This window comes from the organism of the source record quoted next, unplaced genomic scaffold (genome assembly GCF_019419815.1).
Source record: "Pyrus x bretschneideri cultivar Hongxiangsu unplaced genomic scaffold, Pyrus_bretschneideri_v1 Contig2, whole genome shotgun sequence".
Taxonomy (NCBI): Eukaryota; Viridiplantae; Streptophyta; class Magnoliopsida; order Rosales; family Rosaceae; genus Pyrus; species Pyrus x bretschneideri.
The window spans coordinates 8,829,926-8,856,868 of record NW_025999501.1 but is presented as its reverse complement, the minus strand read 5'-3'; the positions used below and the strand labels follow the sequence as shown (position 1 = coordinate 8,856,868).

The 26,943-nt window shown below is 36.9% G+C and overlaps 2 protein-coding genes across 3 annotated transcripts; both read left to right on the top strand.

Moving 5' to 3' along the window:
* Positions 1–43: 43 nt before the first annotated feature.
* On the top strand, positions 44–21,084 carry LOC103944973 (DExH-box ATP-dependent RNA helicase DExH7, chloroplastic). Of its 2 annotated transcripts, XM_009355461.3 has the most exons (36): positions 44–331; positions 519–624; positions 776–966; positions 2,268–2,318; positions 2,419–2,569; positions 2,657–3,027; positions 3,411–3,629; positions 4,381–4,492; positions 4,713–4,910; positions 5,532–5,611; positions 5,989–6,111; positions 6,226–6,312; positions 7,268–7,368; positions 7,606–7,663; positions 8,265–8,330; positions 9,066–9,148; positions 9,240–9,423; positions 10,093–10,239; positions 10,336–10,437; positions 10,550–10,702; positions 11,646–11,750; positions 12,664–12,804; positions 12,960–13,049; positions 13,133–13,189; positions 14,760–14,843; positions 15,065–15,163; positions 15,262–15,402; positions 15,691–15,761; positions 15,882–15,951; positions 17,379–17,471; positions 18,472–18,684; positions 18,998–19,090; positions 19,733–19,855; positions 20,149–20,242; positions 20,355–20,446; positions 20,557–21,084. In XM_009355461.3, the coding sequence occupies exons 1-34, from the start codon at positions 59–61 to the stop codon at positions 20,224–20,226; spliced, it is 4,314 nt and encodes a 1,437-aa protein (XP_009353736.2). In that variant the 5' UTR covers positions 44–58; the 3' UTR covers positions 20,227–20,242; positions 20,355–20,446; positions 20,557–21,084. The 2 variants fall into 2 exon arrangements, with proteins under 2 accessions (XP_009353736.2, XP_048439291.1); XM_048583334.1 differs by lacking the exons at positions 18,472–18,684; positions 18,998–19,090; positions 19,733–19,855; ... (1 more) ...; positions 20,355–20,446; positions 20,557–21,084 and having other exon boundaries at positions 15,695–15,761; positions 17,379–17,451.
* A 1,044-nt stretch (positions 21,085–22,128) lies between these two features.
* LOC103944974 (uncharacterized protein At5g49945) lies at positions 22,129–25,243 on the top strand. Its single transcript, XM_009355462.3, has 3 exons — positions 22,129–23,211; positions 24,491–24,694; positions 24,781–25,243. The coding sequence occupies exons 1-3, from the start codon at positions 22,162–22,164 to the stop codon at positions 25,009–25,011; spliced, it is 1,485 nt and encodes a 494-aa protein (XP_009353737.2). The 5' UTR covers positions 22,129–22,161; the 3' UTR covers positions 25,012–25,243.
* Positions 25,244–26,943: the final 1,700 nt, after the last annotated feature.

Genomic DNA, 26,943 nt, shown 5'->3' with positions numbered 1-26,943 from the left:
TCTCGCACTTCGACCTTGTTCAGTTTCTGCGACGGTCTGAAAACAAAAGAAACGAAAAATGGCTCCGAAGAAAAAGCAGACCACGACGAAGCAGAGCAGCAGCAAGTCTAAAACGACGTCGTCGGCACCGAGGCTCCAGATTTCGGCCGATAACGAGAACCGGGTCCGCCGGCTCCTGCTCAACTCGGGGCGGTCCAACGCCCCGGCGGCTCCGGTCGACGAGTCTCTTTCCAAGGCTCAGAAGACGAAGAAGCTCAAAGCCGTGTACGAGAAGCTTTCCTGCGAAGGCTTCACGAACGATCAAATCGAACTCGCTCTTTCTGCTCTCAAGGTAACATCGATGATCAATCCTAACCCCTGTTTGAATGCTGAGAAAATGTTTGGCAATAATCAGTTGCAGCAATTCTAGTTGAATGCTATTGATTTTAGGGTTTTACGGAATATTAGCATATTTATTAAAACTGACTAGGAATTCGAATCCGGAACTCAGTAGCGTGTATGCATTGTATTGGATGTAGGAGGGTGCTACATTTGAGAATGCTGTGGACTGGTTGTGCTTAAATTTGACTAGTAATCAGCTGCCACTGAAGTTTTCTACTGGAACTTCTCTGCACACAAGTGAAGGTACATTTTACCTCATTCCGAATGCAATGGATATACTGCTGTAAATGTGATTTTTTTTTTTTTTTTTTTTTTTTTTTTTGTGAATGCAATTTGAGCATTTATGTGCTATTTTGTGTTTAAACGTATGTTGTTATAATAATTCCATGTCCAGGTGGTTCTGTTGGCGTCATATTGACTTCTCGGGATGACTGGACTCCCTCGGTGGATACACATACCAAGATTGATGAGGATGCACCGAGAATTGCTATTAGAACCAAGGGACATCGGGATGATAAGACTCTTGATTTGTTTCAACCGTCTCAGGCAGATTGGATCAAACGATATGTCGAGCAACAACAAGAGGTACATGGATAGAACCACTAACAGATTCATCACATTTTCCTTTTACTTTTGAGAAGTAACAAACTTTACTAGTATCAATAAAATTACAACTTGAGGAGTCCACGTAGAAAAAATAAAAAGCAAAAAACAAACAACTGGCATCTCTTTTGTACAGTACATACCAATGAGGAGAAATATACCAATAGAGGTTTCTTCTTGTTATCATTTTGTGGTTGGCAAAGTGAAAAGAGTGAGGTTTGGGAGGAGAGTTGGGCTGGGAATTCAGCTGTAGTCTACTTGTCGCTATAGATTGCCTCAATTCCATAATCTCTGTATTGAAATAATTTGTTTGCGTCCTTCTTTTTATGCTTACTTTGGGCCCTGAAGAAACCTAAAGATCAGGTGGGGTGAGTAACCTTACCTACTGTCTTCCTACAAAATTTTCTGTTTGGTACCTGCTTATGATGGGAGAATATGGAGTTTGAATTCGTTATGTGCATTGTCTTGTAGATCGATTTCAAGGGAGATAATGCACAAATCTCCTTCTCCATTTATTCCCTTAACTGTATTTTGAAGGCTAAAGTACCACACTTAAGGTTCGGTTGTTGCCTCTGATACTTGCTCACCGGAGGTTGGGTACTTGTGATATGGTTCAGAGGAGAAGACCTTCTTGTCTAGTTAGGCTGAAAGTTTGGAGCACTTGCTTTTCACTTTGTTGTCTTTGCAGTAAAGGCTTGTCTATGCAGTAAAGGCTTGTCTTTGCAGTAAAGGCCGGTTAAGTTGCGTGATTTCGGTGTCATACGCTGCTTTGTTGTGTGAGAGGCATCTGTTTTTTCTTTTGGAGGGAAGAAGAGGGGAGTGGTTCTGGGGAGGCTCGTTGTGATGCCTTTTTTTTTGGGTAGTTTTGGTGTGATGATATTAGAACTTATCAAGTGAATAATTGGGGGAGATAGTATGATTTTGGGGATCATTATGTGCTTCAGTGTCTCCAGAGTTCAGGAATTATTCTTTTTCTGTGATCTTGAAATCTTGTCTGATTAGAAAGCAGTAGTATCTTAGAGTCTAATACCCGTCATCTGTGATATTTTGGTGTATTTTATTTGGATCTTAATGTTTCTTAGAGATGGCTAGTCAGATCTTGATCATCTTATAGACCAGCTTATGCCTTATCTTTTGTGGAATCCTTGATTTTGTGACCTTATATAAATTTTGTGGAAAATTTTAGGTGTTGACTGATGCTTAATATATTTATCAGTTTTTATTCCTGTAGTAATTATCTCGATATTTATGTAAAAGAGAATCTAATAAGTAATGATTTTCAGGATGAGTCCACAACTTGGGAGGATGATGCCGATGAGGCTTTGACTGAGAAGGTATTTTCATTTTACTTCTGCTGTACTGGTGGAGTAATTGCTAGCATGTCTTTTCATCATCTTACTAACAGTTGTCGACAAAATTCAACTATCTTAATAGGTTCTTAAACCAAGGTCTTATGATCTTATTGCCAAAGAGTATCATGCTGCACGATTGGAAGCTGCAAAAGCCAAGCAAAACCGGGACAAGCAAAGCCAGGAACGGGCAGGCAGCATCATCCGCAATCTCAAGCAAGAGTTATCTGCACTAGGTTAAACTTTTACTTTTCTTCTGATTCAAGTTAAGCTTACTGGTGAATTATACCTTCTCTTATGTATTTCTATAATATATGCATCAGGGTTATCAGACGACATATTGGCATCAGAATTTGCAAAGGAACAAGGTTCTGCTCCTTCTGAGGACACATATGATAGTCCTTGTAAGCAGTCTGAAGGAGGCTTTGCTGATGATTTAATAGCTGACGAAAGTGATACAGAGCACAGTGGCTCTATTCATTCTCCAGTCAATTCTACTCCAAGTGTACCTGTCCAAGGAAAGATTGTTGCAGAAGAAGAGTCAACAGATGTGGAGATTGGTAATTTCTTCTTAGAAGATGGGCCATCTGCAGATGTTCCACCTCCTGAAATTTTGGAACTACAGAAGAAAGAAAGGATGAGGGAAATGTCTAGCGAGAAAAATTTGGAGAAATTAGATGGTATTTGGAAGAAGGTAGTGTATGTAATGATCTTGTTAGACCTAGGACCATATGTGCAGGATTTTTAAAATACGCAATATCTGATGCCTTCCTTTTCTCATATTTCTTGTTTTTTAATCCACATTTTAAATGGAAAATAAATCTCAGTAGAGTACAATAAAATGGTGAAAGTGTGGTTATCTTTTTGTTATTTAATTCTTAACCATGCGATATTGAATTCATAGTTCTTATGTATTTACTTTTGTGATCACATATTTAGTGTTTTCTGCAGTACTTTATATGTGGCTTTTTATCATTTATGCTTATTGTTTTTTGATAGGAGTTGTGTGCCTGTTAATATATGGTTTAATTGATACCCCATGTTATGCCATTTCATGATATGGTCTGATGATGACAGGGGGACTCTCGAAAGATTCCCAAGGCTATTCTTCATCAGTTATGTCAAAGATCCGGATGGGAAGCTCCAAAGTTTAATAAAGTGAATGGAAAGCAAAATAATCTCTCTTATACTGTCAGCGTTTTGCGTAAAGCTAGTGGGAGAGGTAAAAGCAGAAAGGCTGGGGGCTTGGTCACCCTTCAGCTTCCTGAACAGCATGTAACTTTTGATTCAACTGAGGTGATCACTTACACCTATGAATGTAACTTTGGGGTGTTGGAGAAAACATGCCTAGCACATGTTTTTAATTATTGTTTTCTTGAATAGGCTTATGTGGTAGATGTTGAGGCAAATACCTATGCATATGTGTATATAAATGTATGTGTGCATGAATCACAGAAACAGAGGAGAAGAAGTCCACTGCACTAAAGAACTCCTTACAAAACTAGAAAACAAAAACACAGCAAAATGTACCCAGAAAAACAGAAACTAGCACTAGGAAGCAGCAGTGAAAAAACTGCTCCTAACATCTGGAGAAACGAAAGCCCATAATGAAGCCCAAAATTGAACCTGTCTCTCACAAGTATTCTTTCTTTTTCATTCCTAGGACCATCAAACACCATGCTATTAGGTTCCCATGCAAATTACCTGAAAACAGCTACTATAGCACATATCCTCAGGGCCACACCCTTCTTTTGTACCTCCAAAATACTTGTGCTTTTGAGTTCTGACATAATAAATCGTGAATTTTGACCTTTGTTATGAATATAAATGTATGAAAGATGTTGTAAGACATGTATTGGATGTTTCGTTATATTGTTGTCTATTACTCATGTTTATTACTCTGTATTATGCTTTGACCTTTGAGGGTATTATGGTGATGGTCTTGCAAATAATTTTTATGTAAGTATAAATATATACTGTTCTCGCATCGGGAAAATTTTGCTGAAAATTTACTCACCTAATCACATGATTTTTTTTTTAATCACAGGATGCACAAAATAGAGTGGCAGCATTTGCTCTTTGTCAACTGTTTCCTGATCTCCCAGTTCACCTACTAATTATTGAGCCTTATGCTTCTCTAGTCATTCAATGGATGGAAGGTGTGGATCTTTATTCTTGTTCTATAACTCATAACTCTCTTTTCTAAAGAGAGGATGAAGATCTCTTATAAAATTTATTGAATGAGTTGATGTAGTGAACCTTTGGTTGATTGGTTCCAATACCAATATTGTTTCTACATAGTTTCAATTGATGTGTACCGTCCAAGTGTAAAATCGGATGATTCTGTTGTAAACTTTTTTTTGTTACATCTAAAATCAGGGGAATCATCAACGAATGTGGAAGATAGTGAGGAAGATCGAAGAGCTGCTTTTGTGGACTCACTTTTGAGAGTTGATGGTTCTGCTTCAACTTCTGCTGCTAATGTTACGAATGATATTGCTCCAGACAAGGCTCAAGAACTCCATATTGAACAACCTATAAGTGCAGGTGTTGCTTATGTTGATTTAGCAGCTCAAAGTACGTGCTTGCACTCCTCTCTTGGTTGCATTGTTGAACAAACGTTGCTTTTATTCCGTTGCTTGTAGTGGAGTCACTTCTTATCAGTTCCATACTTCCATACTTCCATTCCATATAACGTATATAGGAAACAAGAAGTGCATGTTCATCAATGAAAATAAGTTTACTTCTTGTCCTTTAAACTTTCTGCTGTATCTTACTTTTTCTGTTATCCATCAATGAAAAAAATGTATCCACATGTTAGGCCCAGTTTGACCTTAGCACTCAAAATTATTGATCTACATGTTGGGTTCTGTCTTGCACATTTGAACCGGTGTGTTGAGAATATTGGAATCCCACATTGGGTATTTGAAGCCTGGAATCATATATATATGTATGTATATAATTCCAAACCTTTCTACTCATGACCACAAGAACCCTAAACCCTGATGTCCAGGATTGAACTCTGTCTCGGAGAATGGAACATAATTGTTTTTGGGCCAAAATATAATTCTGTAGCTGAGATCTTAAGCTAACTTGACTACTCATGTGGGTTAATGAATCAGAAATTTGATGGCGTGTGGTGTTATCTTTTGTCAATGAATATAAGTGTAATCCTATCTAATGGTTGATTTTTTGCAGGAGTACATCGTCTCAAGGAAGTGGAGAGCACTTATTTGAGACAAGAACTGGAGAATAAAGTGAAAAATCCAAAATTCAAGGTTTTTGTTGCAATTTGTTTGTTTCAAAAGATTCTGACCTGCCTTTATTTATTGATTCTTGTTGCTCACCGCTGGGTGTACTGACGTCAGTAAATTAGTCGTTAGAATAAATAAAATGCTGCTATGTCATTTGATGAACAAACTTGGTGACCCTATTTCTTTCTTTTTTCTTGTCCGCCCTTGTATTCATGGACTACTTGTCCATGCTTTTTGTACCGAGGGCGTTCTAGGATGGTTGGATTTGTATGTTTTTTCTATTTGTTTTAGTTGCTTCATGGACTACTTGTCCATGCTTTTTGTACTCTTCGTGTTTTCTCCAAATAAATCTTGTGTTTCATACAAAAAGAAGTACTTAACTACATGTTTACTTGTTCTAGGACATGTTGAAAACTAGAGCTGCACTTCCCATTGCTGGTTTGAAGGGTGATATACTGCAACTGCTGAGTGAGAATAATGTTCTAGTTGTTTGTGGTGAAACAGGTTCTGGAAAAACAACCCAGGTGGAAATCTACCTTTCATTGGTTTTGCATTATTATGATTTTGGTATTGTAATACTTTTTGAAGTTCTAAGGCTGATTAGAAATTGTTTTCTCTCCTATTTTCCATACTTTTAGGTTCCGCAATTCATATTGGATGACATGATCAAATCGGGACATGGTGGAGATTGTAACATTATATGCACACAACCAAGGAGAATAGCGGTGGGTGCAATCTTCTCTGCTGGAATGTACGACACTGCATTAGGTCCCTTCTGTTTAAAGTTTAAAGCAAAATTCCTGTGACATGACTGGATGACCATCACATGCATTGCACCAGAAAAAAAAATTATACTTTCAGTGTTGATCTACACATTCTCATTAGGACCCGGTTCCTGGTTTCTCATGTGGTTTTTTTGTCTTTCTCCTTCACACTAGGTAGCACTGTTTTAGGGTATTTCCTGAAAGGGTGAAGTATTCTTGTAGTTTGTTCAAGATATTTTTTGCATTTGTAAATCAGCATATATACCTTTACAATCAAATGATCATAACCATGGAAATTTCAGTTAATAATCCTTATCTGCATTCCTAAGTTTCTATTGAAGCTTCCATTTTATGAACCCACTGATATCAATTAGGTGGAAGGGTTTTGCTGAGATGTTTATGGCCTTTTGTATCAGTGTGAACTGTTGATATACTTTCGAAAGCTTATTGTGTTCGATATTATTCCTTAGTTTAACAGGCCACGTGAATTGGCTCTCAAAAGAGAAACACCCTTCATAGGTGAATTAGGTTGTATGAATTCTAGCTAGGGAAAATAGTGTCATTTTCAAAAAATGGTCGTGGTTGTGTGTTATGAACATATGTAAGAAGATTTTAATTTATTCACTAGAATCCTTATATGCCCAAAATTATCAATTGACTTTTCCTTGCTTATACTGAAAATTGACAATGTTTCATTAAATTAACAAAAACAAGTTACATTTGTATGGAGGAAATAAATTTGATAGAGCTTGAAAATTAATGTTGGTAAAACCATGAATTTCCTTTATATATTAGTCTGTATTTGCGGTGGACTCTGCTCTGGCAAATTTTAGAAGATATAATGGTTCTAACTACTTGCTCATGTGAGTATGGTTTTTATTTATTTTTAATTTTTTTAATTTTTTTGGTATTGTAGGCTATCTCTGTGGCTGAAAGAGTTTCTGATGAGCGCTGTGAACCTTCACCTGGTTCAAAAGGTTCTTTGGTTGGTTATCAAGTTCGTCTCGATAGTGCAAGGTGTTACTTTTTTTTGTTTGTTCAACTCATTTACATGAAACTACACCATATGAATGTGAAAGTTTGTGTCTTTTATGTTTTATCTGCACTAGTATAGACATCTATTAATCTGTCTGATCTTTTGGTTATGCTTGTATGCCAAAGTTTTCATTACTTTAATTTTCTTATTATTATTTGCATCTTGGTGGTTTTTTGTTTTGTCACCAAAATTTTCGTTCTGGTTTTCTCTTATGTCAGCAATGACAAGACTAAGCTTCTCTTTTGTACGACGGGCATTCTTCTGAGAAAATTTGTGGTAAGACTTCAATTTAGTCTTCTTATTTAGAAACTAGAGGACTGTACATTTCATTGCCAAATATATTCATGTTGTTGACATCATCGGAGATAAATCACTTTTTTTTTTTTGAGTTCAAAGTACGATAAATCACTTGTTAGTTTTCACAACTGAAACCCTTTCAACTGATATTCAAGGGGCTTAGGCTTAGTTCACATATTTGTAAAAAAGGACTTTTGTTCTGGCCCTAAAATTTGTAAAAAATGGAGTGGACGGCTGTCTATCTTTTGTTTATGTATGTCTGAAGTTTGCTTTGAACTCCTTAGTCACTCGTGACTAAATCATTGTTCACCAAATGTGGGTTCAAAATCCAATGACTGATATTTAAAATCCTGGTAATGTAATTTTATTTCTTGAATAAACTGTTGAATTTTAACGATGGTCATTGAGCATGAATATTTGTGCCCATTGGTTAGTGCAAGATCATGACTTGTATGTATCTTCAGCAATACACTTATTGTGTGGCATGAGTGATGAAACTTCTTTCGCTTAATGCTATACCTGTTGAAAATCTCATTGAAGATACTAAACAAATCTTATACTTACAGCTTTTCATTTGCAGGGGGATAAAAACTTGACAGGAGTTACTCATGTCATAGTTGATGAAGTACATGAGCGGTCTCTTTTGGTGAGTAGTAGCTTTAGTAGTTTATAGGTTCCCATGGTGGTTTTGGGAAATATTTGTTGGTATTATTCATGCTCATGGCCAGCACAAATCTTCCATGTCCTCCAAAAAAAAAAAGACATGACATCCTCTAACTATTTTGTGATCCCATGATTCTTATATATAAGAAGCAAAAATTTCATTAAAAGAAAGAAACAGTGATTTGTATCTTGTATCTTCTGCTATGCTATATTTTTTCTTTTGAATGAAAATCATAATTTTTTGTTTTTTGAACAATAGGTGAAAGAGGTTGACTCCTTTGGTTTACATCTTTACTTTTTCTTTTTTGAAATGTTATGGATGAACAATACCAAGTGAAGCTTAACACAGCTGGTTTTTGCCTTTCATTTTTCATGGGAGGAAAGGGGAGGTGGGGGCAAGTACAGATGGTGGATGTGTGTTATGGAAACAGCACATAACTTTTAGTGGTTCACAGATTGTTTTCCCTTTCTGAGTGTCGTCAGAAATTCATCTCCCGGTTGAGAAATAGAGAATGTTATAGAAGAGAAATACCACATAACACTTTGTGTAATTTCATTTTTACTTTTACTGGGTTCACAAATCATTTTACTTTTACGTTTTCCTGAGTGTTGTCAGAATATGTCTCCTTGTCAAGGGATGAAATTAAGAAATAAAGTGTAACCTGGTAAAAAAAGGAATTCTAACAGATTGATATTTTGTTTTGCTTCCTATAAACAGGGTGATTTCCTGCTCATAGTGTTGAAGAATCTGATTGAGAAGCAATCAGCTCTTAACACACCAAAACTGAAGGTTATTCTGATGTATGTTTGTACTACATTTCCTCAAATTTATATTACATAAATGTGTATGTTTAGAAAATTGTGTTGATTAGTTGACCTCCCATTTATACAGGTCTGCAACTGTTGATTCAAATTTGTTTTCGAGATACTTTGGTAATTGCCCAGTGATTACTGCAGAAGGAAGAACACATCCTGTCACAACATACTATCTTGAGGATATCTATGAAAGCATAGATTATCGGATTGCTTCAGACTCTCCAGCTTCCATGAGATATGGAGCTTTGACCAAAGAAAAGGTGACCCAAATTGTACACCTCTCTTTCATTCTTTTCGTCTTTTAATCCTGAGAAGTTTCTCTGTTTTCCAAATCTCTTTAACTTTCCTTTTCTATGGATTCATATGCAGTAAATTCTTTGAATATTTGAATTATCACATATTACATGTCTACTTTGGGAAATAGGATCACCTATGTTTTTGGTTCTAATATTGGGCTAATGTTCGAAACAACATCGTTTGGGGGTTTAAGGGTCAAGCATTTTGGTATGAGCGTTTAATACTTGATTGTGTCAGACAAGTTCTAAACCCTCATTCCAAAATACATATAGAGTTGTAAAACTACGTAGTTCTATGAATGAGCACAAGGTCAACACCAAAACGATCATTACAAGATTTGAATGCCTGTATAGAAACCATGTTATATGTTTGCAACGTTTTATTGGACCTGGTTATTCAGTGTTCACTCATAATTTTTTGATGATGAGTACTTGTTAGTCTTCCCAATATTTATAGTATTACTATACACACTAGATTGGAATTTGGGTTGAATAATTGCAGCCATATTATTCCACAAAATTTTCTTTTAATTTCTTTGAGATTCTTCTACTATGGTTAAGTCATGGTCACGCGGTAACATTTTGATGTTCATTACCTCTAATTTTTGAATTCCTGCATTTTGAAAACACCAGGCTGGTCCTGTAAACAACCGCAGGGGAAAGAAGAATCTTGTTTTATCTGGTTGGGGTGATGATTCTCTGCTCTCTGAAGAAACTGTAAATCCGTATTATGTACCGGATAGTTATCAATCGTACAAAGAGCAAACTCGACAAAACTTGGTAATTGCCTTTGAGATTTAGTTTCTGGAGATGTGGTTCATTTTCTTTCCCTCCTCATAAGGGGACTATATAACATGGTAATCAAAATTTGTACAGCAAAGAGTGAATGAAGATGTCATTGATTATGACCTTCTTGAAGACCTGGTATGCCATGTTGATGAAACTTGCAATGAGGGAGCCATACTTGTCTTCTTGCCTGTAAGCCATCCACCTCTTCACACTTTTGTGCCCTTATAGTCATACATGTAATTGTGTTTGCCTCGCCACTAATAACATGTTACTATTCTTGTACTTAAATGATGCTTAACAGGGAGTATCTGAAATATACACTTTAGTTGATAAGCTATCTGCTTCATATCGATTTGGTGGACCAGCTTCTGATTGGATTCTTCCACTACATTCTTCTGTTGCATCAACTGATCAAAAGAAGGTGTTTTTACGGGCTCCTGAGAACATACGGAAGGCATGTTTTTCCACTTAATTTCTTCTCTCTTTTGCTCTTTATTTATTGTTTTACCCTTTTATTATGGTACTTGTTATACATTTTGAGTGTTCTTCATTAGATTGTTTGTTATACTTTTTGAGTGGTTCTTCATTAGATTGTCGTCTACTCAGCACTTCTTATCTTTACATAAATGAAAGTTTTTAGCGTATGTACTTGTTACAGCAATTTGCTTACAGTTGTTTCATAAAACATCATTTAAGTTCAGGGTAAAAGATGAAAGTTCATTTAAACTTAGGTAATGATAGCTGGATATTTCATTAGAAAATAAATGAAATAAATGAATTGAGGTGATTACCAAAGTCCAACCAAAGTAGAAAATAAAATTTAAGGTGAACCTCCAGTCTTGGAACTAAGAGTTTAAACTTTGGAAGAAGGAAACTTGAAAAGATTTCACATTATCTTTTCATGTGTATATCCTGTAGCGGGTTTTTTTTTCATGTTTCATGAATCAGTTTTTAATGTTTTGTAATTATAACCCAAATAATTCCATCAGCAGAGAGAATGGAGTTGGAAAAATGATTTTGGCCGAATTTTGTCTTCATCCAGTCTGGCTGATTATTCATATTGAGGAAGGCAGATCTAGATGGACAGCTTTGCTCAGATTATCTACCAATTTTTTCATATTGGAAAATGGAACTGTTTTGTCGAGAAAAAAAAGAGTTGCAGAAATATAAAAATGTATTCAAAAGCAGTCAACCAAGGCAAAGTGTACTAACATATACAAGCTAAACAACAACCAATGCTTTAGCCCTGCTCAATTAAAATGAATAACAAAAACAATTCATGAAATGCTTACATTGATTAAAACATTGATATGTAAATAAATTTTAGTGCATAATGCTTTTGTTTGTGTTTGACTTGCTATAAATTTCATTGATGTTTTGTTTCAATATCTTAATAGGTCATTGTAGCTACAAACATTGCTGAGACCAGCATAACAATAGATGATGTGGTATATGTTATAGACTGTGGAAAGCATAAGGAGAATCGTTATAATCCACAAAAGGTTTGTTGTTTTAATGTTTTTAATGAATGACCATGTGATTCTTTTGATTTTGATTGTGACCTTCATAGTATTTTAGATGTGAGCTGTATCTATATTCAGATACATCATACATATTAAGCCTCTCTTTTTGCAATAATTTCGGTACTCCTTCAGATTTGTACTTTATTCTATATTTGTTGCTAGAAGCTTAGTACTGTATGGAAGGAACCCAATTTTGTATTGTTTTTCGTTTGGTGCTAGTGCTAAACATTTCCATTTCCATGGAAGCCCACTGTATAATCTATTTCGCACTCCAGATTTCATTCTTAACACATGGTAGGTTTCATACCGTTCTGGTTTTACCTTCAGAACATTGTGTTATCTAATAATGGTTTCAGTAGAACTGACAAAGACGATAGAACTACACTAGTTTGTGCGCGCACGATGTCTCTCACTTTTGTTCTCCTGATAACCATCCTTGCCCCTTTGCCAGTTTGCAACTTTGCATCCACTCTTCTTGTCTTCACTCTATAAAATCAAAATAAAAGGTCGACCCTGAAGAAGTTGAATCTAATTTTGGGTTATACAATGTTCTTTCATTTGGCATATTGGAAAGCTGCTGTTTGTTATCTATCTAAACATTTTTATTTACTTTTTGCTGTTTGAGGGACAATATATTGTTCTAATTCGGTTATGTATTGTTGAATTTGCCATCTTGCTCACTGTGAATGTTCTCAATTTTGTTTAGATATAAAATCTGTCTCCTAAAAGCGAAAAAAACTTGAGTAACTTAGAATCTCATTCTACCCTTTCGTTGCATATGTGTCTCCACTGGATTTATCAGCAGATACCATCTGCAGAAATTGTGTCTCCATGGATGTTAGAATACCTTTGGTGTTGCTGGGTCTAATATTTGGTTTGCTAACAACTGCAGAAATTGTCAAGCATGGTCGAAGATTGGATATCCAGAGCAAATGCAAGGCAACGGCGAGGAAGAGCTGGACGTGTGAAACCTGGAATTTGTTTTTGCTTGTATACACGTTATCGATTTGAAAAGCTCATGCGGCCTTTTCAGGTACTTGCCCCTAAAATGGTTTTCTAGGACGGGGCAATTTTCATATGCTTTCTACTGCTATCCACTTAATCAGTTATTTTATTCAAGTTTTTATATAAGAAACAGTCAAATATCGCTTATATAATTTCTAACTGTACTTTTACAATTATGCCAAGGTTCCGGAGATGCTTCGAATGCCATTAGTAGAGTTGTGTTTACAAATTAAGTTGCTTTCTCTGGGTTACATAAAGTCATTTTTATCCGAGGTAAGTCATGTTATATTTTTATAAGAGGTTTGTTTAATGATGATGTCATCTGACTGGTTTGGGTTGTGTACTTCTGTTATCAGGCTTTAGAACCTCCAAGGGAAGAGGCTATGACCTCATCAATTAAGTTATTGTATGAGGTATAGTTTTATCCATTCAAATCAGAACCACAATGCATGGTGACAATTGAATCTATGACTAAATCCTAAGGCTCTTCATTTTGTATTCACTTCTTGCTTTCTAACCTACAGTCACTAACAAGTTTATTCTGGTTCCATAATGATAAATTTGTCATACTGTTGATCGTTGTATTAGAGCAGAGTGAAACAAAATATTGTCTGAAATAGAAGAAAATGCCTAAGCATTAGAGGGAAACAAAATTTATTCTTGTTTTGTTTGTTTATCCAACACATCAGATGTCAACTTATAATTATTCTCTTTTAACCTTCTTTGGTCTTCCAATGCGTTAGTTGTCTTTCAACCTTCTAAACTAAAGCCAATTGCACATGCATTATGCACAAGGTACTTCCCCTCAATTACAATTCAAATTGAAGCGAATGTTTCATAAGATCAGAAGACCCTAGGCACAGCTCTTCAACACGATTTTTGAATTTTAAAACTAGAATCTGGAAAATGATTTTGCCAAAGAGTAAGACATTATTTGACTAGAAGGATGAGCCATATGACTGCCATAGACATTATTTCAGGCAGACAAAGCCTGAATTCAAGATGGAAAGGAAATTTGTAGAGACCATTCCTACTTAGGCCCTTGAAAGAGGAATGGAACATAGACTGATCAAAGACTTAAAAAATGGTTAGAATCAAAGACATTATTGTCGCGATAGAGTTGAGCAATAGACAACAGATTCCTATGCATAGGGAACAACAGAGACGTCATTTAACTGAAATAAGTTGGAGCCAAAGAAAAGTGACATTTTTCCTATACAGGAGATAGGCCTCTACTCACCATTGCCAAGGTAAATTGAATCATTTTACCAGTATAGGGAGGTGCTGTTTCGGATAACCAGTCATTTGGGTGGAGCCACTTGTTTTAGGATACCTGGAAGGGTCTTGTAAAGAAGCATGAGTATAGGAGGACCAGGAAAAATACCACGAAGAGTTTTGTACATGTATTTTTAATGAAGGTTTTTGTTTCCCACAAAACTAAAATACAACATTATTCTCAACAGCTATGGCATTGGTTTGAATGTGTTGTCCGTTCCAGATATAGATAAAAAGTGGAACTGATGAACTCTGGAAAAATAATCTGTCCCAGTTACGGGCTTCTTGATTTTGTTGCCAATTGTTCTAAGATCAATGTTAATTCCTACTTTTTTTTCCTTTCTTCCTGGGGAAGAGGTCAATCATTTTCTTTCTTTTTTCTCTTTGTTGTTTCTGCAATGAGTTTCTCCTGTCTTTTATCTTCATACTTTTATTTTCAAAACAGGCAAGTACTAAGTTTTCATAATTCATCATACTTTTGATTTATGCATATCCGCAATAAATTTCATTATTCTTTATCTAGAAAAAGCTGATTCTCTTTATTTGCATTAGTCATGGTAGTGGTAGAATCAGCTTTTGTGCATATAGTGAAAATTCTTGCAATTTATATTTGTGTAAACTCGTCAGCACATGCTCATTTACTTGGGCACCAAGAAGGAATGCCAACACACTGTAAGCGGAATCTTTACTGCTGGGTTTATTTTATAGGTTGGTGCTCTTGAAGCAGATGAAGAGTTGACTCCTCTTGGGCATCATCTGGCAAAACTTCCTGTTGATGTATTGATTGGGAAGGTATGCAATTTTCCTTCCCACACTTGATTGGATGCATGTGAATAACAACTGCAGCCTTCAAAAAGTAAAAGGCTATTTATTAGTCTAGGTCTTTACATTTTGGTACTCATGTGTTCAGGCGACCATTGTATGATGTTGATGTAAAGACTTGAAATTGCAGATGATGTTGATGTAAAATCTTTTGATACTGATTTCTCATGCTGTTTCTTTTGGAACTGCAGATGATGTTATATGGGGGAATATTTGGTTGCTTGTCGCCGATTCTCTCAATTGCAGCATTCTTGAGCTATAAATCTCCATTTATCTATCCCAAAGACGAGGTCCCTCTTTCAGTGCTGATATAAGTTACTGTCAATTATTTCAATAGAGAGGAACTTCAGTTATATACTTACCCTATATCACTACATTTAAATTACAGAGACAAAATGTTGAAAGAGCTAAATTGGCACTCTTGACTGGCAAGCTAGACGGTCCAAGTGAATCAAATGATAGTGACAGGCAATCAGACCATCTTATAATGATGAATGCTTACAGTAAATGGGAAAAGATTCTACGTGAGGTTTGTCATATGTTTGTTTGCACTTTGCATGCAAGGACTTGAGTGTGCATGTGCACACAAATCCTGAGGCCAATACCAATTTAGATCATATGTCATGAAGCATGATACTATTTGGTTGTTTCATGCCATGAGATCATAGCCACATGCTTCTTATAGCCTGCCTAAAGCATACGGGCATGCGAAGTTCTTATACCATTGCCGTTGAAACAGTTCAGTTGTTGAATGTATTCTGACATGTTATTGGTAGAACACAATGTTTGCTGACATGGAAAAGTTTGGTTGTTGTAGAAAGGCGTCAAAGCTGCTCAAAATTTTTGCAATTCATACTTCTTGAGCAGTTCTGTCATGTACATGATAAGGTGCAGTTTCTTTCTCCAGAACTTAATGTATCTGTATGTCAATGTTTGTTAAGAGTCCTTTTTCTTGTTTGGGTAGTTGTTATAATCCATCAACTCCTCTTCATATGTTTAATTATTCAGAGACATGAGGATACAGTTTGGGACTCTGCTAGCAGATATTGGGCTCATTGACCTTCCGAAAAAAAATCAGGTAGTGCTTCACCATTTCACTTTAGTAGTAAAATTAGTTTGTGCGATGCTGGAAATTTTAGTATTAAACTCCTTTTATTAATTTTTTGCTAGCCAGTGACTTTTTAACTCACGCTGTTAAGTCTGAGGATATACGATCACTCAGAGACCTTATAAATTCTTAACCAAAGTAAAATGTAATCACTCTAGAAAGTAGTAATACAACATGTAGGGTTCTGGTCACATGCATTATTTTTCATTGTTAATGATTTTATGGGTTTTTAAAGGGAAATGATTTCAGCACTCCTTTTCTCCTCCTGCACACCCCATTAATTTTTCTCCCTTGATTTTCCTTGGTTTTATTCGATCCAAAGGTCATAAACAAAATAGGGTATGCATGAAGGAAAAGGAGTGTGGAAAAATCCGTTCTCTTTCCAAAAAGGATCTAGTATTTTACAAGTCTCTTTTGTCGAGTGATGTAAATGATTTACTCCAATCACCGTTGGAGCCTAGATTTCTAACTGGGAAATCAAGGAAGCCTTTAGGGAGAGAGAGACCCATTACTGTACAGTTTCTCTTCCATTTGGATTGGATGAAAACATGCAAGTAAGAGAGAGAGAGAGAGACTCATTACTGTACAGTTTCTCTTCCATTGGATTGGATGAAAACTTGCAAGTAAACTTACAACTGAAGGAACACAGAATCAGCGTGAATAAACAAAAACAGCTGCCTGTTTCTAGTGTAGGATGAGTTAGGATTCAGGAAAGTGGGAAGGGGTATTCTAGTATACTTCCTATTTTTATTTATCAGTTTCCTGTTTCTAGAAAGATATGGTTTACTTTCCTGTTTGTAGCAAGATTTTGTCATTATAGTTCATCCATTGTAATTCAGTAGTGGCAGAATTGAATGGTTGGATACACAAATTTTTTTCCATGCATATCTTTCTCTCTGTCTTTCATCTACCTCTATCTTCCTCTCTAAACTCTGTTTTGAATACTCTGTTTCTGTTCTATTATCCTTATGATGTCTGTATTTATCTTCTTCTTCCCCTTCTATTCTTCTTCTCTGGATCCCTTATCCTCTTCTATTCTAAAATCATTGCTACTTTCTAAATATTCGTTACTTGTTCTACATCTGTTTCCTCCACCAACAATGCAGTGTTTCTTGAAAATGAAGAAACATGTGAAGCTGGAAGTCACCCCCCCTTCAACCTTGACTCTCTAAATATTTTTTCCCATTATGTCAAATCTGTGGAACAGTCTGTTCCTTAAAACTCCAAAGTTCTGCTGATGCCAAGATGTTGATCTGTTAGTCAGTCTTATGCTCCCATACGCTATTTTCTGCTACGCAAAGTTGCAAAATTTCTATGTCAGATAGTTTGCTATCCAGACTAAACTAGAGTTTTATCAGAAGCTTTGAGTTAAACCAAGGAACTGTGTCTTGCTTCAGGTTGATGGGAGAAAGAAAGAGAATCTTGATACTTGGTTCTCGGATGCATCACAACCATTCAATATGTATTCAAACCATTCATCAATTGTAAAGGTAAAACTCAATGTCTTTTAAATGTTTGTGATTTTGATGAAGTTCTTTCTGGCTTGATTCTGAGGAAGTGGTAGACTGATTTTTCTCTGTTTTTACGCATTGATCTGCGCTGTATATGGTAAAGTTTGGTCATTGCATATTATCTTGAATCAGCAGAGGATTGTTCTGTGCTCCTCACTTTATGTCATATGTCATGTTGCATTATTATTGTAATTATTATTTTTATTATGGTGTCTCTCTCTTGTGTGGGATTTCACATATTTCTTAGGGACCATTCTTTGGTTTACTTGAATACTTATTCATATTTCAGGTTTAGAGAACAGTACGTTATTGTAATGTAGCCTGGTAATGTTTTTAAACAACCAAGACAGTTAAGTTATAAAATCTTCCTTTGATATCGTACCAGTCATCTTCAAACAATTTTCTTTGAAGTTAGTATTCTTACTCACCCTACCTAACTCCATTATCGCTTAAGCTAAGGCTTAGGGTGAGATTAAATTAAACTTGTTAAACATCACTGTACCCAAAAAGCTTAACCTGTCATGGGATAGGACATATCAAGTTAACATCCTCCCTCACAAGCAGTCTCATCTTGCACGTGGAGAGGTAGACGAACATACAAGCATAGAAGTAACAAATAATTTGGGAAATGGGGCAGAGATGATTCAAACCCAGGACCTATTCGAACTGAAGCTCTGATAACAAATTAGACTACCATTACAGACCAAAAACTTAAGCTGATGGGAAATTTCTGTATGTGAAACCAACAAAATTTATCTTAACATTTTGCAGCTTCGTTTCACCTTGGATTTTTTCTTCAATACATATATAGAGTTGATTGCTTAGTAGTGAGATATTAACCTTTGTTCCACATGCGTGTCTTGAACTATTGTCGTTATTCAAGTGAGAATTTTCCATAAGTATGTGCCTGTCACATAGGTAACTGAGGAGTTCATATCAAACATCTGATTTTGAATTGAAGTCTACCCTTTTCTTGCAGGCAATATTATGTGCAGGTTTATATCCTAATGTTGCAGCCACAGAGAAAGGCATTGCTGAAGCAACTCTCAGTAACCTTAAACAATCTGCCGGTCTAGCAACCAAGGAACGGCCAATCTGGTTTGATGGAAGAAGAGAAGTTAGCATACACCCTTCTTCTATCAACAGTAATTTAAAAGAATTTCGGTACCCCTTCCTCATCTTCCTCGAAAAGGTTTGTGCACTATTATCTTTTGAATCTACTTTGTTTACATTTTCTCACAGTAATATGTTGATGGTGACTATAACAACAAAGGGAATAAACAAGTAATCAATACGGCATACCCTTGGCTCCCTAATAATTACATATTGCAGAAAGGAAAATAATAACCTTCGCAGCATGACCTTTCTAATCTCTCTATTAAGTATTGGAGAGAGAGAGAGACAGTTTGACGAAATTTTATACATAAATACATTACCTACAATAATTGTTCAGCATACTGATTCTTCGGACTTAAAGATGAGAGTTTAATATATCATTTCCACAGGTCGAAACCAACAAAGTGTTTCTCCGAGATACTACAGTCATTTCTCCCAACTCTATTTTGCTGTTTGGTGGTGCCATCAATATCCAGCATCAGGTATCTTCTTTTCTTTTTATTTTTTAATGTTCTCCCAGACATAAAATATGTGCATTTGAAAACCATGCATTTAAAGTATGTGAATCTGAAAATGTAAATGCTTCCAGCTTTTTTCAGTTGACAGGTAAGTGCTCCTTCTGACCTTGTCCAATAACATGATCTTGATGTCTGTTTTATACCTTTGTGTAATTGAACCAGAGGACAAACGACCAAGTGTTCCTTGGTCAAAGAAGTCCTGGATTCTATAATCTTATAAATACTTCTCTGAGAGAATTCTGGGCAATCACTCCCCTTATTTTATAACCAACCATAAAAAAAGAGCAAAAAATCAGAAAAGGAAGGGGAAGGAAACAAAGCAGTACAATTGGGCCTTTTCTACGGCTAACTAAGAATTTGTCATCTTGACATCTTTCTATCCGCTTGAGGTTTGTATGAGCTATGCCTGCTTCACCTAAGTGTTGTGAATAATTTTTGAATTAATGTATCCGGTTCTTGGACATGTCATTTCAGTTCGTGCTTGATGACTTTGATGAGTTTATGTGCTATTGTATTTATATTCCAATTCTTCCTCCCATTTCCATGGTTTGCAGAAGCAAAAATGGATTCAGTTATTTTATTATGTATTGATGTTTCATCTTTCAGACGGGACTTGTTATCGTTGATGGATGGTTAAAACTGACGGCGCCAGCACAAACCGCTGTTCTGTTCAAGGAACTCCGTTTAACTCTTCATTCCGTTCTGAAGGAATTGATAAGAAAGCCAGAGGTAATTTCAGGTTGCTTCTAAGTTGTAATTTACTTGTCAATTGCTATAAATGTTTCCTTAGCGTATTAATATCTAGTTGTGCCGTTACTTTTCACTTGCCTCTATCATTCTCAATGCATAAGGCATGAATTGTCTGTCGTGAGCTAGATTTCACTGTTCCATGCTAATCCGAAAACCCATTTCTCTAAACTCAATCCTCAGTATCAATTTAGTTTGGCTTATGCTATCATATAGTTATTTATTTAGAACCTTATAACGATTTGTTTTTGCATTTTCATGCCCTTTCTTTTCAGAATTCCACTGTTGCTCATAATGAGGTTTTAAGGTCGATTATCCATTTGTTGTTAGAAGAAGACAGGCCCCCACAATAGTATATTAGCATCAAAGGTATGTTTTAAGGTCGATTATCCATTTGTTGATTCGGACAGTTGCTCGATCACACTGGGACACATGCTTTTCTCTTCATGATTGCGGTTAACTCTTTTGTGATTTGCACAAGGAGCTTGCTGCTGACTGTTATCAAACTGACAAGTTAACCACATTTGGGAGGTTCATTCTGTATTAGAGCATACTTCCCAACCTATTCAGCAGGTATTCACTGCCTCTCTCGCTTTTATGCTGCGTCTGGTAAATATTCTGTATAACGATACCATTGCCACTCTGGTTAATTAAAGACAAAGCATTCGTTGATTTATGTTAAGGTTCGGGCTGAGTATCGTGCTCAAGAGTCACAAAGACGAGGAACGTCGCCATCAAATTTGGCAAATGATTAAGCATTGCTCTTCTTAGCAGAGGCGATTTGAATTTTGTTCCCCGTTCTCTATAACGTATTCAATGTGATGCTGTTGTGGCTGCAGTCGACAGACAATGCTGTATGTAGGATGACTTATGACTAATTACTGTTGAATTTAAGATAATTTGCTTCATAAACTTTTACCACTTCTTCCCCAAGATGCTTGTCCACTGTACTTTGTACACCGATTGCTTCCATAGTAGTTGTTTTCGGGTGCATGTAAATGTGGATTTTTGAACTTGGAGAGCAAGATGTTCGAAACCCGAAAGCGCAGTTGAAGCTGTGGAAATAGTAAACTGTGAAAAGGTCACGGAGCGGGTCTAATAGTTCTCTTAAAAAATATGTTGTAGTAACATCTATTAAACGTGAATACATATGTACTTGAGTATGTGCACTGGATATTAAAATTTTGGTAGACGTGCAACTTTATGAATTACTAAGATGCGTACGGAACACAAAAATATTTTTGAAAAATACGTAATTATGTGTATAATATACACGAATTTACAAACTACTTTCTCTCATTGACGAAAAAAAAATCTTAAACTTGAAGAGGAAACGGGGAAAACATGCCGCCCAAAGGGGAAGGGCAGGAAAAGGTACTGGGATGATAACCAACGAAGAAAAGAATGAGTCAATCAAATTAGTATAACACAGAACATTAATTTATACAATAATCAAATATTTCATGAACGAAGTGAAATCAGATGAAAAATATAAATCAAAGTTAATAAAATCTTATGCAAGTTGGGCTGTTGAGTTCATGGATCAGTTTTTCTTTTTGTATGCTTTTGTCTAGGGTACTGTACTAGTTTTAAGGGCTAAATTGGATGAATTTGGTGCTTTCCGTAAGAAAAACATATATGATACGTCTTCCTAAACTTAAAATTAATTATCAGAAGCGTTTTCAGTCATTTTAAACACACTTCTAAACGAAGCAATACACTTTTACAACATAATAATTATACACTTAAACATATCCACCCAAGAGCTAATGCCATTACAAATGATGAGACTAAATTTTTAAACCAAATGATGTAATTGTTGATATTGAATTTTTATTTTAGCGTTGATTAACGTGCTTATTTCATATCATTTGGTTTGCAATTTTGATCCCTCTAGCATTATGTTCATGACAAATAGACTCACTTACTTAGTTCATTACTGCAATCATCATGAATTTGACATACTAGTTTTCCAAATTTAATATTTACTTTGGTTAAAAGTTGCATTTTTTTTTCCAATGTAATGTGAACGACTGATATACAGAAGAAGACTCTCAGTCTCTTCCTGTTCATAAATCTAACTTCCACACCATCAATAAGATTCAAATCTGACATCTTCAGTTTTTATGTAACTACTTCATTTACCAACGTCATTTGTAATGTGTTATTCAGGTTAAAATAAAAAAATATAATTACCCAGTTGGTCACACCCTCGTATCAATCTCCCACATTCATTTAATACACTTCCGTGTTTCCTGTACGCTCTCTCTGTAGCAGGAGCAGCAAGCATGGTCATGGCGTCACTCTCTTACACGCGCCTCCTTTCTCTGCTCTCCCTCTTCATCCTCCTCTTCCTCTTCTCCCACCTTTCCTTCTCTCCCTCCTCCGTCCTCGCTGACTCCCAATTCGAAGGCTTCGACGACGCCGACGAAATCGACGATACCGACGACGACGACTCCTCACTCCCTCTCCCCACTCGCACCCGTCCTTCCCTCACCACCACCTCCCAACCCGACCCACCTCCCTCCACCGATCCCTCCCTACCCGACCCGGATCCCAACCCGATTCCCGATTCGGATTCTCTATCCACCGATCTTCCGAAGCCTTCCTCCACCAGCTTCGAGGATTGGGATGAAGATGAGTTCGAAGGCCTACCCGTCCAACCGCAGCAGAAACCGCCCCTCCACGACCCTGCAATTACTGAAAATGCCACTCCCTCCTCCGATTCCGATCCCAAACCCTCCGCCGACCCCAAGCCCCCCGCCGCGCCGAGATCCTTTGTTGTGGAGATCGCGTGCGGAGGGTTCCTGATCGTCTTCATCATCAACTACTTCACCGGGAAGCGGGTGAACGAGAACATTGCCCTGGCTTGGGCGGCGAAATTCGCCACCAAAGACTCGATTTTCGAGAAGAACTTCAGTATTTTGGGCGTCGGAGATGGCGGCCCCGGCGACGATTCGCCCTTGCTGTTGAAGGAAGGGCAGAACGTGTTCAAGTTTTACGCGAGTGGGCGGAGGTGCTGCCAGGGGCTTCTGGCGACGATGGAGCTCAAGAGCCGCCACGATTTGATCTCCTCGATTTTCAACTTGGTGGTTCCCAGTAGGGACGAGATCAATATTGAGGTTTATATGAACGATGAAGCGATGGACCACGTGGTTTTTGCCTTGGCGAGGAAGAAGTCGGCCAAGGCAATGCAGAAGGAGGTTAGGGACTTGCAGAAGTTTGCCGGGATTTTGTCTCCGCCTACTGGAAGAAAGTGGGTTTCTGAGGACCTGGCTGTTATTTCCGAATCGAAGGAAGTGGCTGGAGATTTGATCACTGAGGCTGTACTCGAACAGGTTGGTTCACTTTCATGATTGCATTTAAATGGTATTTGGTTTATGTGTTTACGTATTAGTTTCCACTTGAAATGCGTTTTCTTTCAGCCGTTCTGTAATTTTCGTGATCATATGCAATGTATTCGATTGTGTAATTTGTTTTTGAATGTAGTGGTAGAAAGGCTGTATATGCGCATATTCATCTCGAGAATAAGATTTTTTTTTTTTTCTGCAATGATAACACCAAATAAACTACAAAAGTCAAAAGTCAAAACAACTTATGCTTTTCATGACTGTTGTTTCTGAATTCCATGAGGATGGCCAAGCAGAGGTTCCAAGTCTCAATTTGTTAGGCGAAATGATTAGTAATTTAGTACACTTTTAATATGGAATTACATTACATTACCAATTTGGTATGCTTTTTTTGAACTGTCGGCTTTTGATCTTTTTTCTTCGTTTGTTTGGGCTTTATCTGTTTGACCACTACTGATTAAACCCTGTTTAAGACTCGCTATCCTGTTCATGCATATTTTTTTTAGCACAAAGGTGCTAGTACTAATTTTTTATATATGTGGCAATGAATAACTACTTCAGAAGATGTAGATGGTATTGTTTTATCTTTTATGGTTAAATAGCTTAATTGATGTTAATAAAGGTAGAATGTGTTTTGCCGGGTCGATTAAGGTGGTTGAAAACTTACGTATTGTGGATGAGAAATTTGTATTGCTTTCAATATAATGGGGCACAAACTGGGGTGCTTGTTTAAGTGTGACCGGATGGTTTTATAAGACCTCATTCTTCTCTTTAATCTAAAGGCAACGGGTGATATGCACTAGTATATGCGTTACAGCAATTCTGTACATTTCTTAATCACAGTATGCTCTGTTACTGTACCCAACTTTTATTTCTAATGTTGGGTACTTCCGTTGTGGGCGCCTTCATCTGTGAGAATGATAACTGGTGTTTTCTCTGTCGTAATAGACATGGCAAAGTCTCTCCCTTCAAATTTGTTCTAGTTAATAAAGGGTCTTGCATGTTTCTTTGGTCCTTCTGTTTATAAGTTATCTCTTCTGTACAAATTGACTTCCATTTCGGGCACCACATGATCGAATTGCATGGGATGTATAAAACTTTATGCAACCATACCGCAACATTCAACTTTATCGTGCTTCAGCCCTTTTACATTATTCCTCTTAGGTCCCATTCTGCATGAGTTATCCATACTGTTTCTTGATTCCGCTCAACTTTTTATTATTTGTTTATGCTTGGTTCCTCGTATTAATGGATCTAGCATATGCAGGTTTTAGGTGAAAAGGCTTTTCAGAAATTTGGAAAGGGTTTCATCTACATGCATTTTTCAGATCAGCATCCAGGCGCGCAAAAGAAGATGCTGTTGTTCAAGTTTGCCCTACCGGATGCTGGTAACATGGCTGATATGACTCGTCTGGTGGCCTTGGTACCATATTATATTGATTTGATTGGGCGCTACAAGCTAAGCAGTCAGGTAGGTCAGCTTCCAGTTATACTGTGGAATCAAAAGCTTCTACAAAATTTCCATTTGGCGGTATTTTCTAATTCTGATTGTTGCAGGCTCGATCCAAAACTGAAGCTATCAGATCAAAGGCGGCTCAAGAGGCTTACAAAGAACTCCAAAATGCAAGGCAAGAAGCATTGCAAAGAAAGAAGGCGGAGAGGAGAAAGATGATGGAGGAGGCCGAGGCTAAGCTCAGTGCTGAGAGTATTCGCAAGAAAGAAGCAAAGGAGCGTGCTCGTCAGATGAAGAAGGCAATGCCGAAGATAAAAATGAACCGTGGTAGCTGATGCTTGAATTCACATGTCATTTGTTTCCTCTTCGTCTCCATTTTAGCATACGCATGGATGGTATTTTAGTTGAGTCATGCCGGCCATAAATTTTGGTTCCGCGCCCTTGCAGGCTGCAGCCTTGTACTGTAATTGCCTGAATTTGTTCGACTCTTAACGTTACAAACATGAGTAGGTTCTGAATGTACCAAAATTCAATGCTGCCGAAACCCCCAGCATTTCTTTGTTGACATTTTCCACTGCCACCTGGGATTTTGTTATTTTCGTCGGAATTTGGATTTTTTTAGGTTAAAATGTTCATATAATTAAATTATTGAGCCTAAACCACCTTTTCGACATTTTAGCATTTGGCACAATAGTAATAAGTGGAACTCCGATTGTAGCTTGAGCTTGTTGTCTGGGGGAAAATATAGTTTCTGTAGCAGAAGGGATTGCTTCAAGGGATGCACTTTGAATGGCAAAGGAAAGAGGTTTTAAGATGTGTGTGGAGGGCGACTCAAAGCTCGATGCGGTCAAATTTTCTTGTACCATTCCGTGGTAATTTAGAAATATTATTGAAGAATACAGTGTGCTCGTCGTTTTAAGTGGCATACGCTTATTTTTGGAGGGGTGCGCCTTTGTGGGTGCCCCTATTTTCTTCTCAAAAAAAAAAATTATCAAGTGATTGGCCTCTTCTTTCGACTCTATTTTTTGATCACATGTTTACAGAGAAGTAAATTTCTTGGCGGATGCTATTACTACTACATGATTTCATTTTAATGGGTTTTCATGTTTGGGATAGGTCGTTGCCTTCTGCGGCAAATAAGACGTATTTCTTTGGTTGCATTGAAACTGAATATGATTGTGGTCGCTCTATTTAATAATTTCCCATTTCCATATAAAAAAAAAAAATTTGAAGCCACTAACCCAAAATCATACCAAACAAGCAGTAGAGAGACAATCCATCGTAAAATTTGCTCCACGAAAGACATGCACAAAAACAATAACCAACGGGTTTTGAAATAAATTTTGGAACTTTTCTAGTTCAGTTATATCAAATGTTTTAATTTTTTTAAACATTCTTAAATTAATTTTGGCACGTATAATTATGGAATATGCTATCTACACACTCATTTTTACTTCTCCCGCATCCTTTGTTACTTTAATTTTTCTTTAATTCATTCGATCCGATGTTCGAAAATTAAAAAGATTTATGAAAAGTAAAAGGAGTGTGATATCACACCCCATAATTACACGTATAGTCACGGATCTTGTTTGTATTTTAATTCAGGTGGTCACTGAAAAAAAGTAAAAAAACCAGAACAAAATCACATCACCAGAAAACTCCGTCACTGCAACACTGAAAACCGAACAAAAACAAACGGTGGACGGCAATGAGGACTCAGCATCGAAGCCGAACAAGTCAGAGAGTCCCCCGCAGCTCAAGAAATCACGAACCGTCATCACCACCACCGCATCCGACGACGCGGAGCCCACTACTTCAAGTCCTAGCCATATTATATCGTATAAATATTCTCACGTCCGGCCACTATCATTTTCAACTTTGCAACTCTAAATCACATGAAGTTTTTATCTGTCATATGGAAAGCTGAGCTCATAAGGACAGAAATATTCCTCAATCTATCTCCCTCCGCTCCTCACCACGTCCGATTTCAAGAACACACTGATCTTGGACAAATCTCCACGTTTGCACTTAACGTCTAAGCTGTCGAGACTGTAGTGGTAACCGTAGTATCAGAGTTTATATCATTGCTTATTTTTGTATAAGCTCATCTTCTGCACTAAATGACCAGAGCTTTGTATTATTTTGTGCCTGAACAGGGAAATGAGACGTGCATTAAACCAGCAGAGCTGTATTTATATGACCAGGAAGAACTGTCCTTTTACGATATTGTGCTCAGGGGTCGTCAAAGGCAGGAAATCGTGATTGGA

What these genes read in the sequence shown, in the direction of transcription:
- LOC103944973 (XM_009355461.3), top strand. Translation starts at nt 59, where the DNA reads ATGGCTCCGAAGAAAAAGCAGACCACGACGAAGCAGAGCAGCAGCAAG. An exon ending in GAGCTTTGACCAAAGAAAAG is followed by an intron (nt 9,424 to 10,092) that starts GTGACCCAAATT and finishes TGAAAACACCAG; the next exon opens with GCTGGTCCTGTAAACAACCG. An exon ending in ACCTTCCGAAAAAAAATCAG is followed by an intron (nt 15,952 to 17,378) that starts GTAGTGCTTCAC and finishes GTCTTGCTTCAG; the next exon opens with GTTGATGGGAGAAAGAAAGA.
- LOC103944974 (XM_009355462.3), top strand. Translation starts at nt 22,162, where the DNA reads ATGGTCATGGCGTCACTCTCTTACACGCGCCTCCTTTCTCTGCTCTCC. An exon ending in CTGAGGCTGTACTCGAACAG is followed by an intron (nt 23,212 to 24,490) that starts GTTGGTTCACTT and finishes TAGCATATGCAG; the next exon opens with GTTTTAGGTGAAAAGGCTTT. An exon ending in GCTACAAGCTAAGCAGTCAG is followed by an intron (nt 24,695 to 24,780) that starts GTAGGTCAGCTT and finishes TGATTGTTGCAG; the next exon opens with GCTCGATCCAAAACTGAAGC.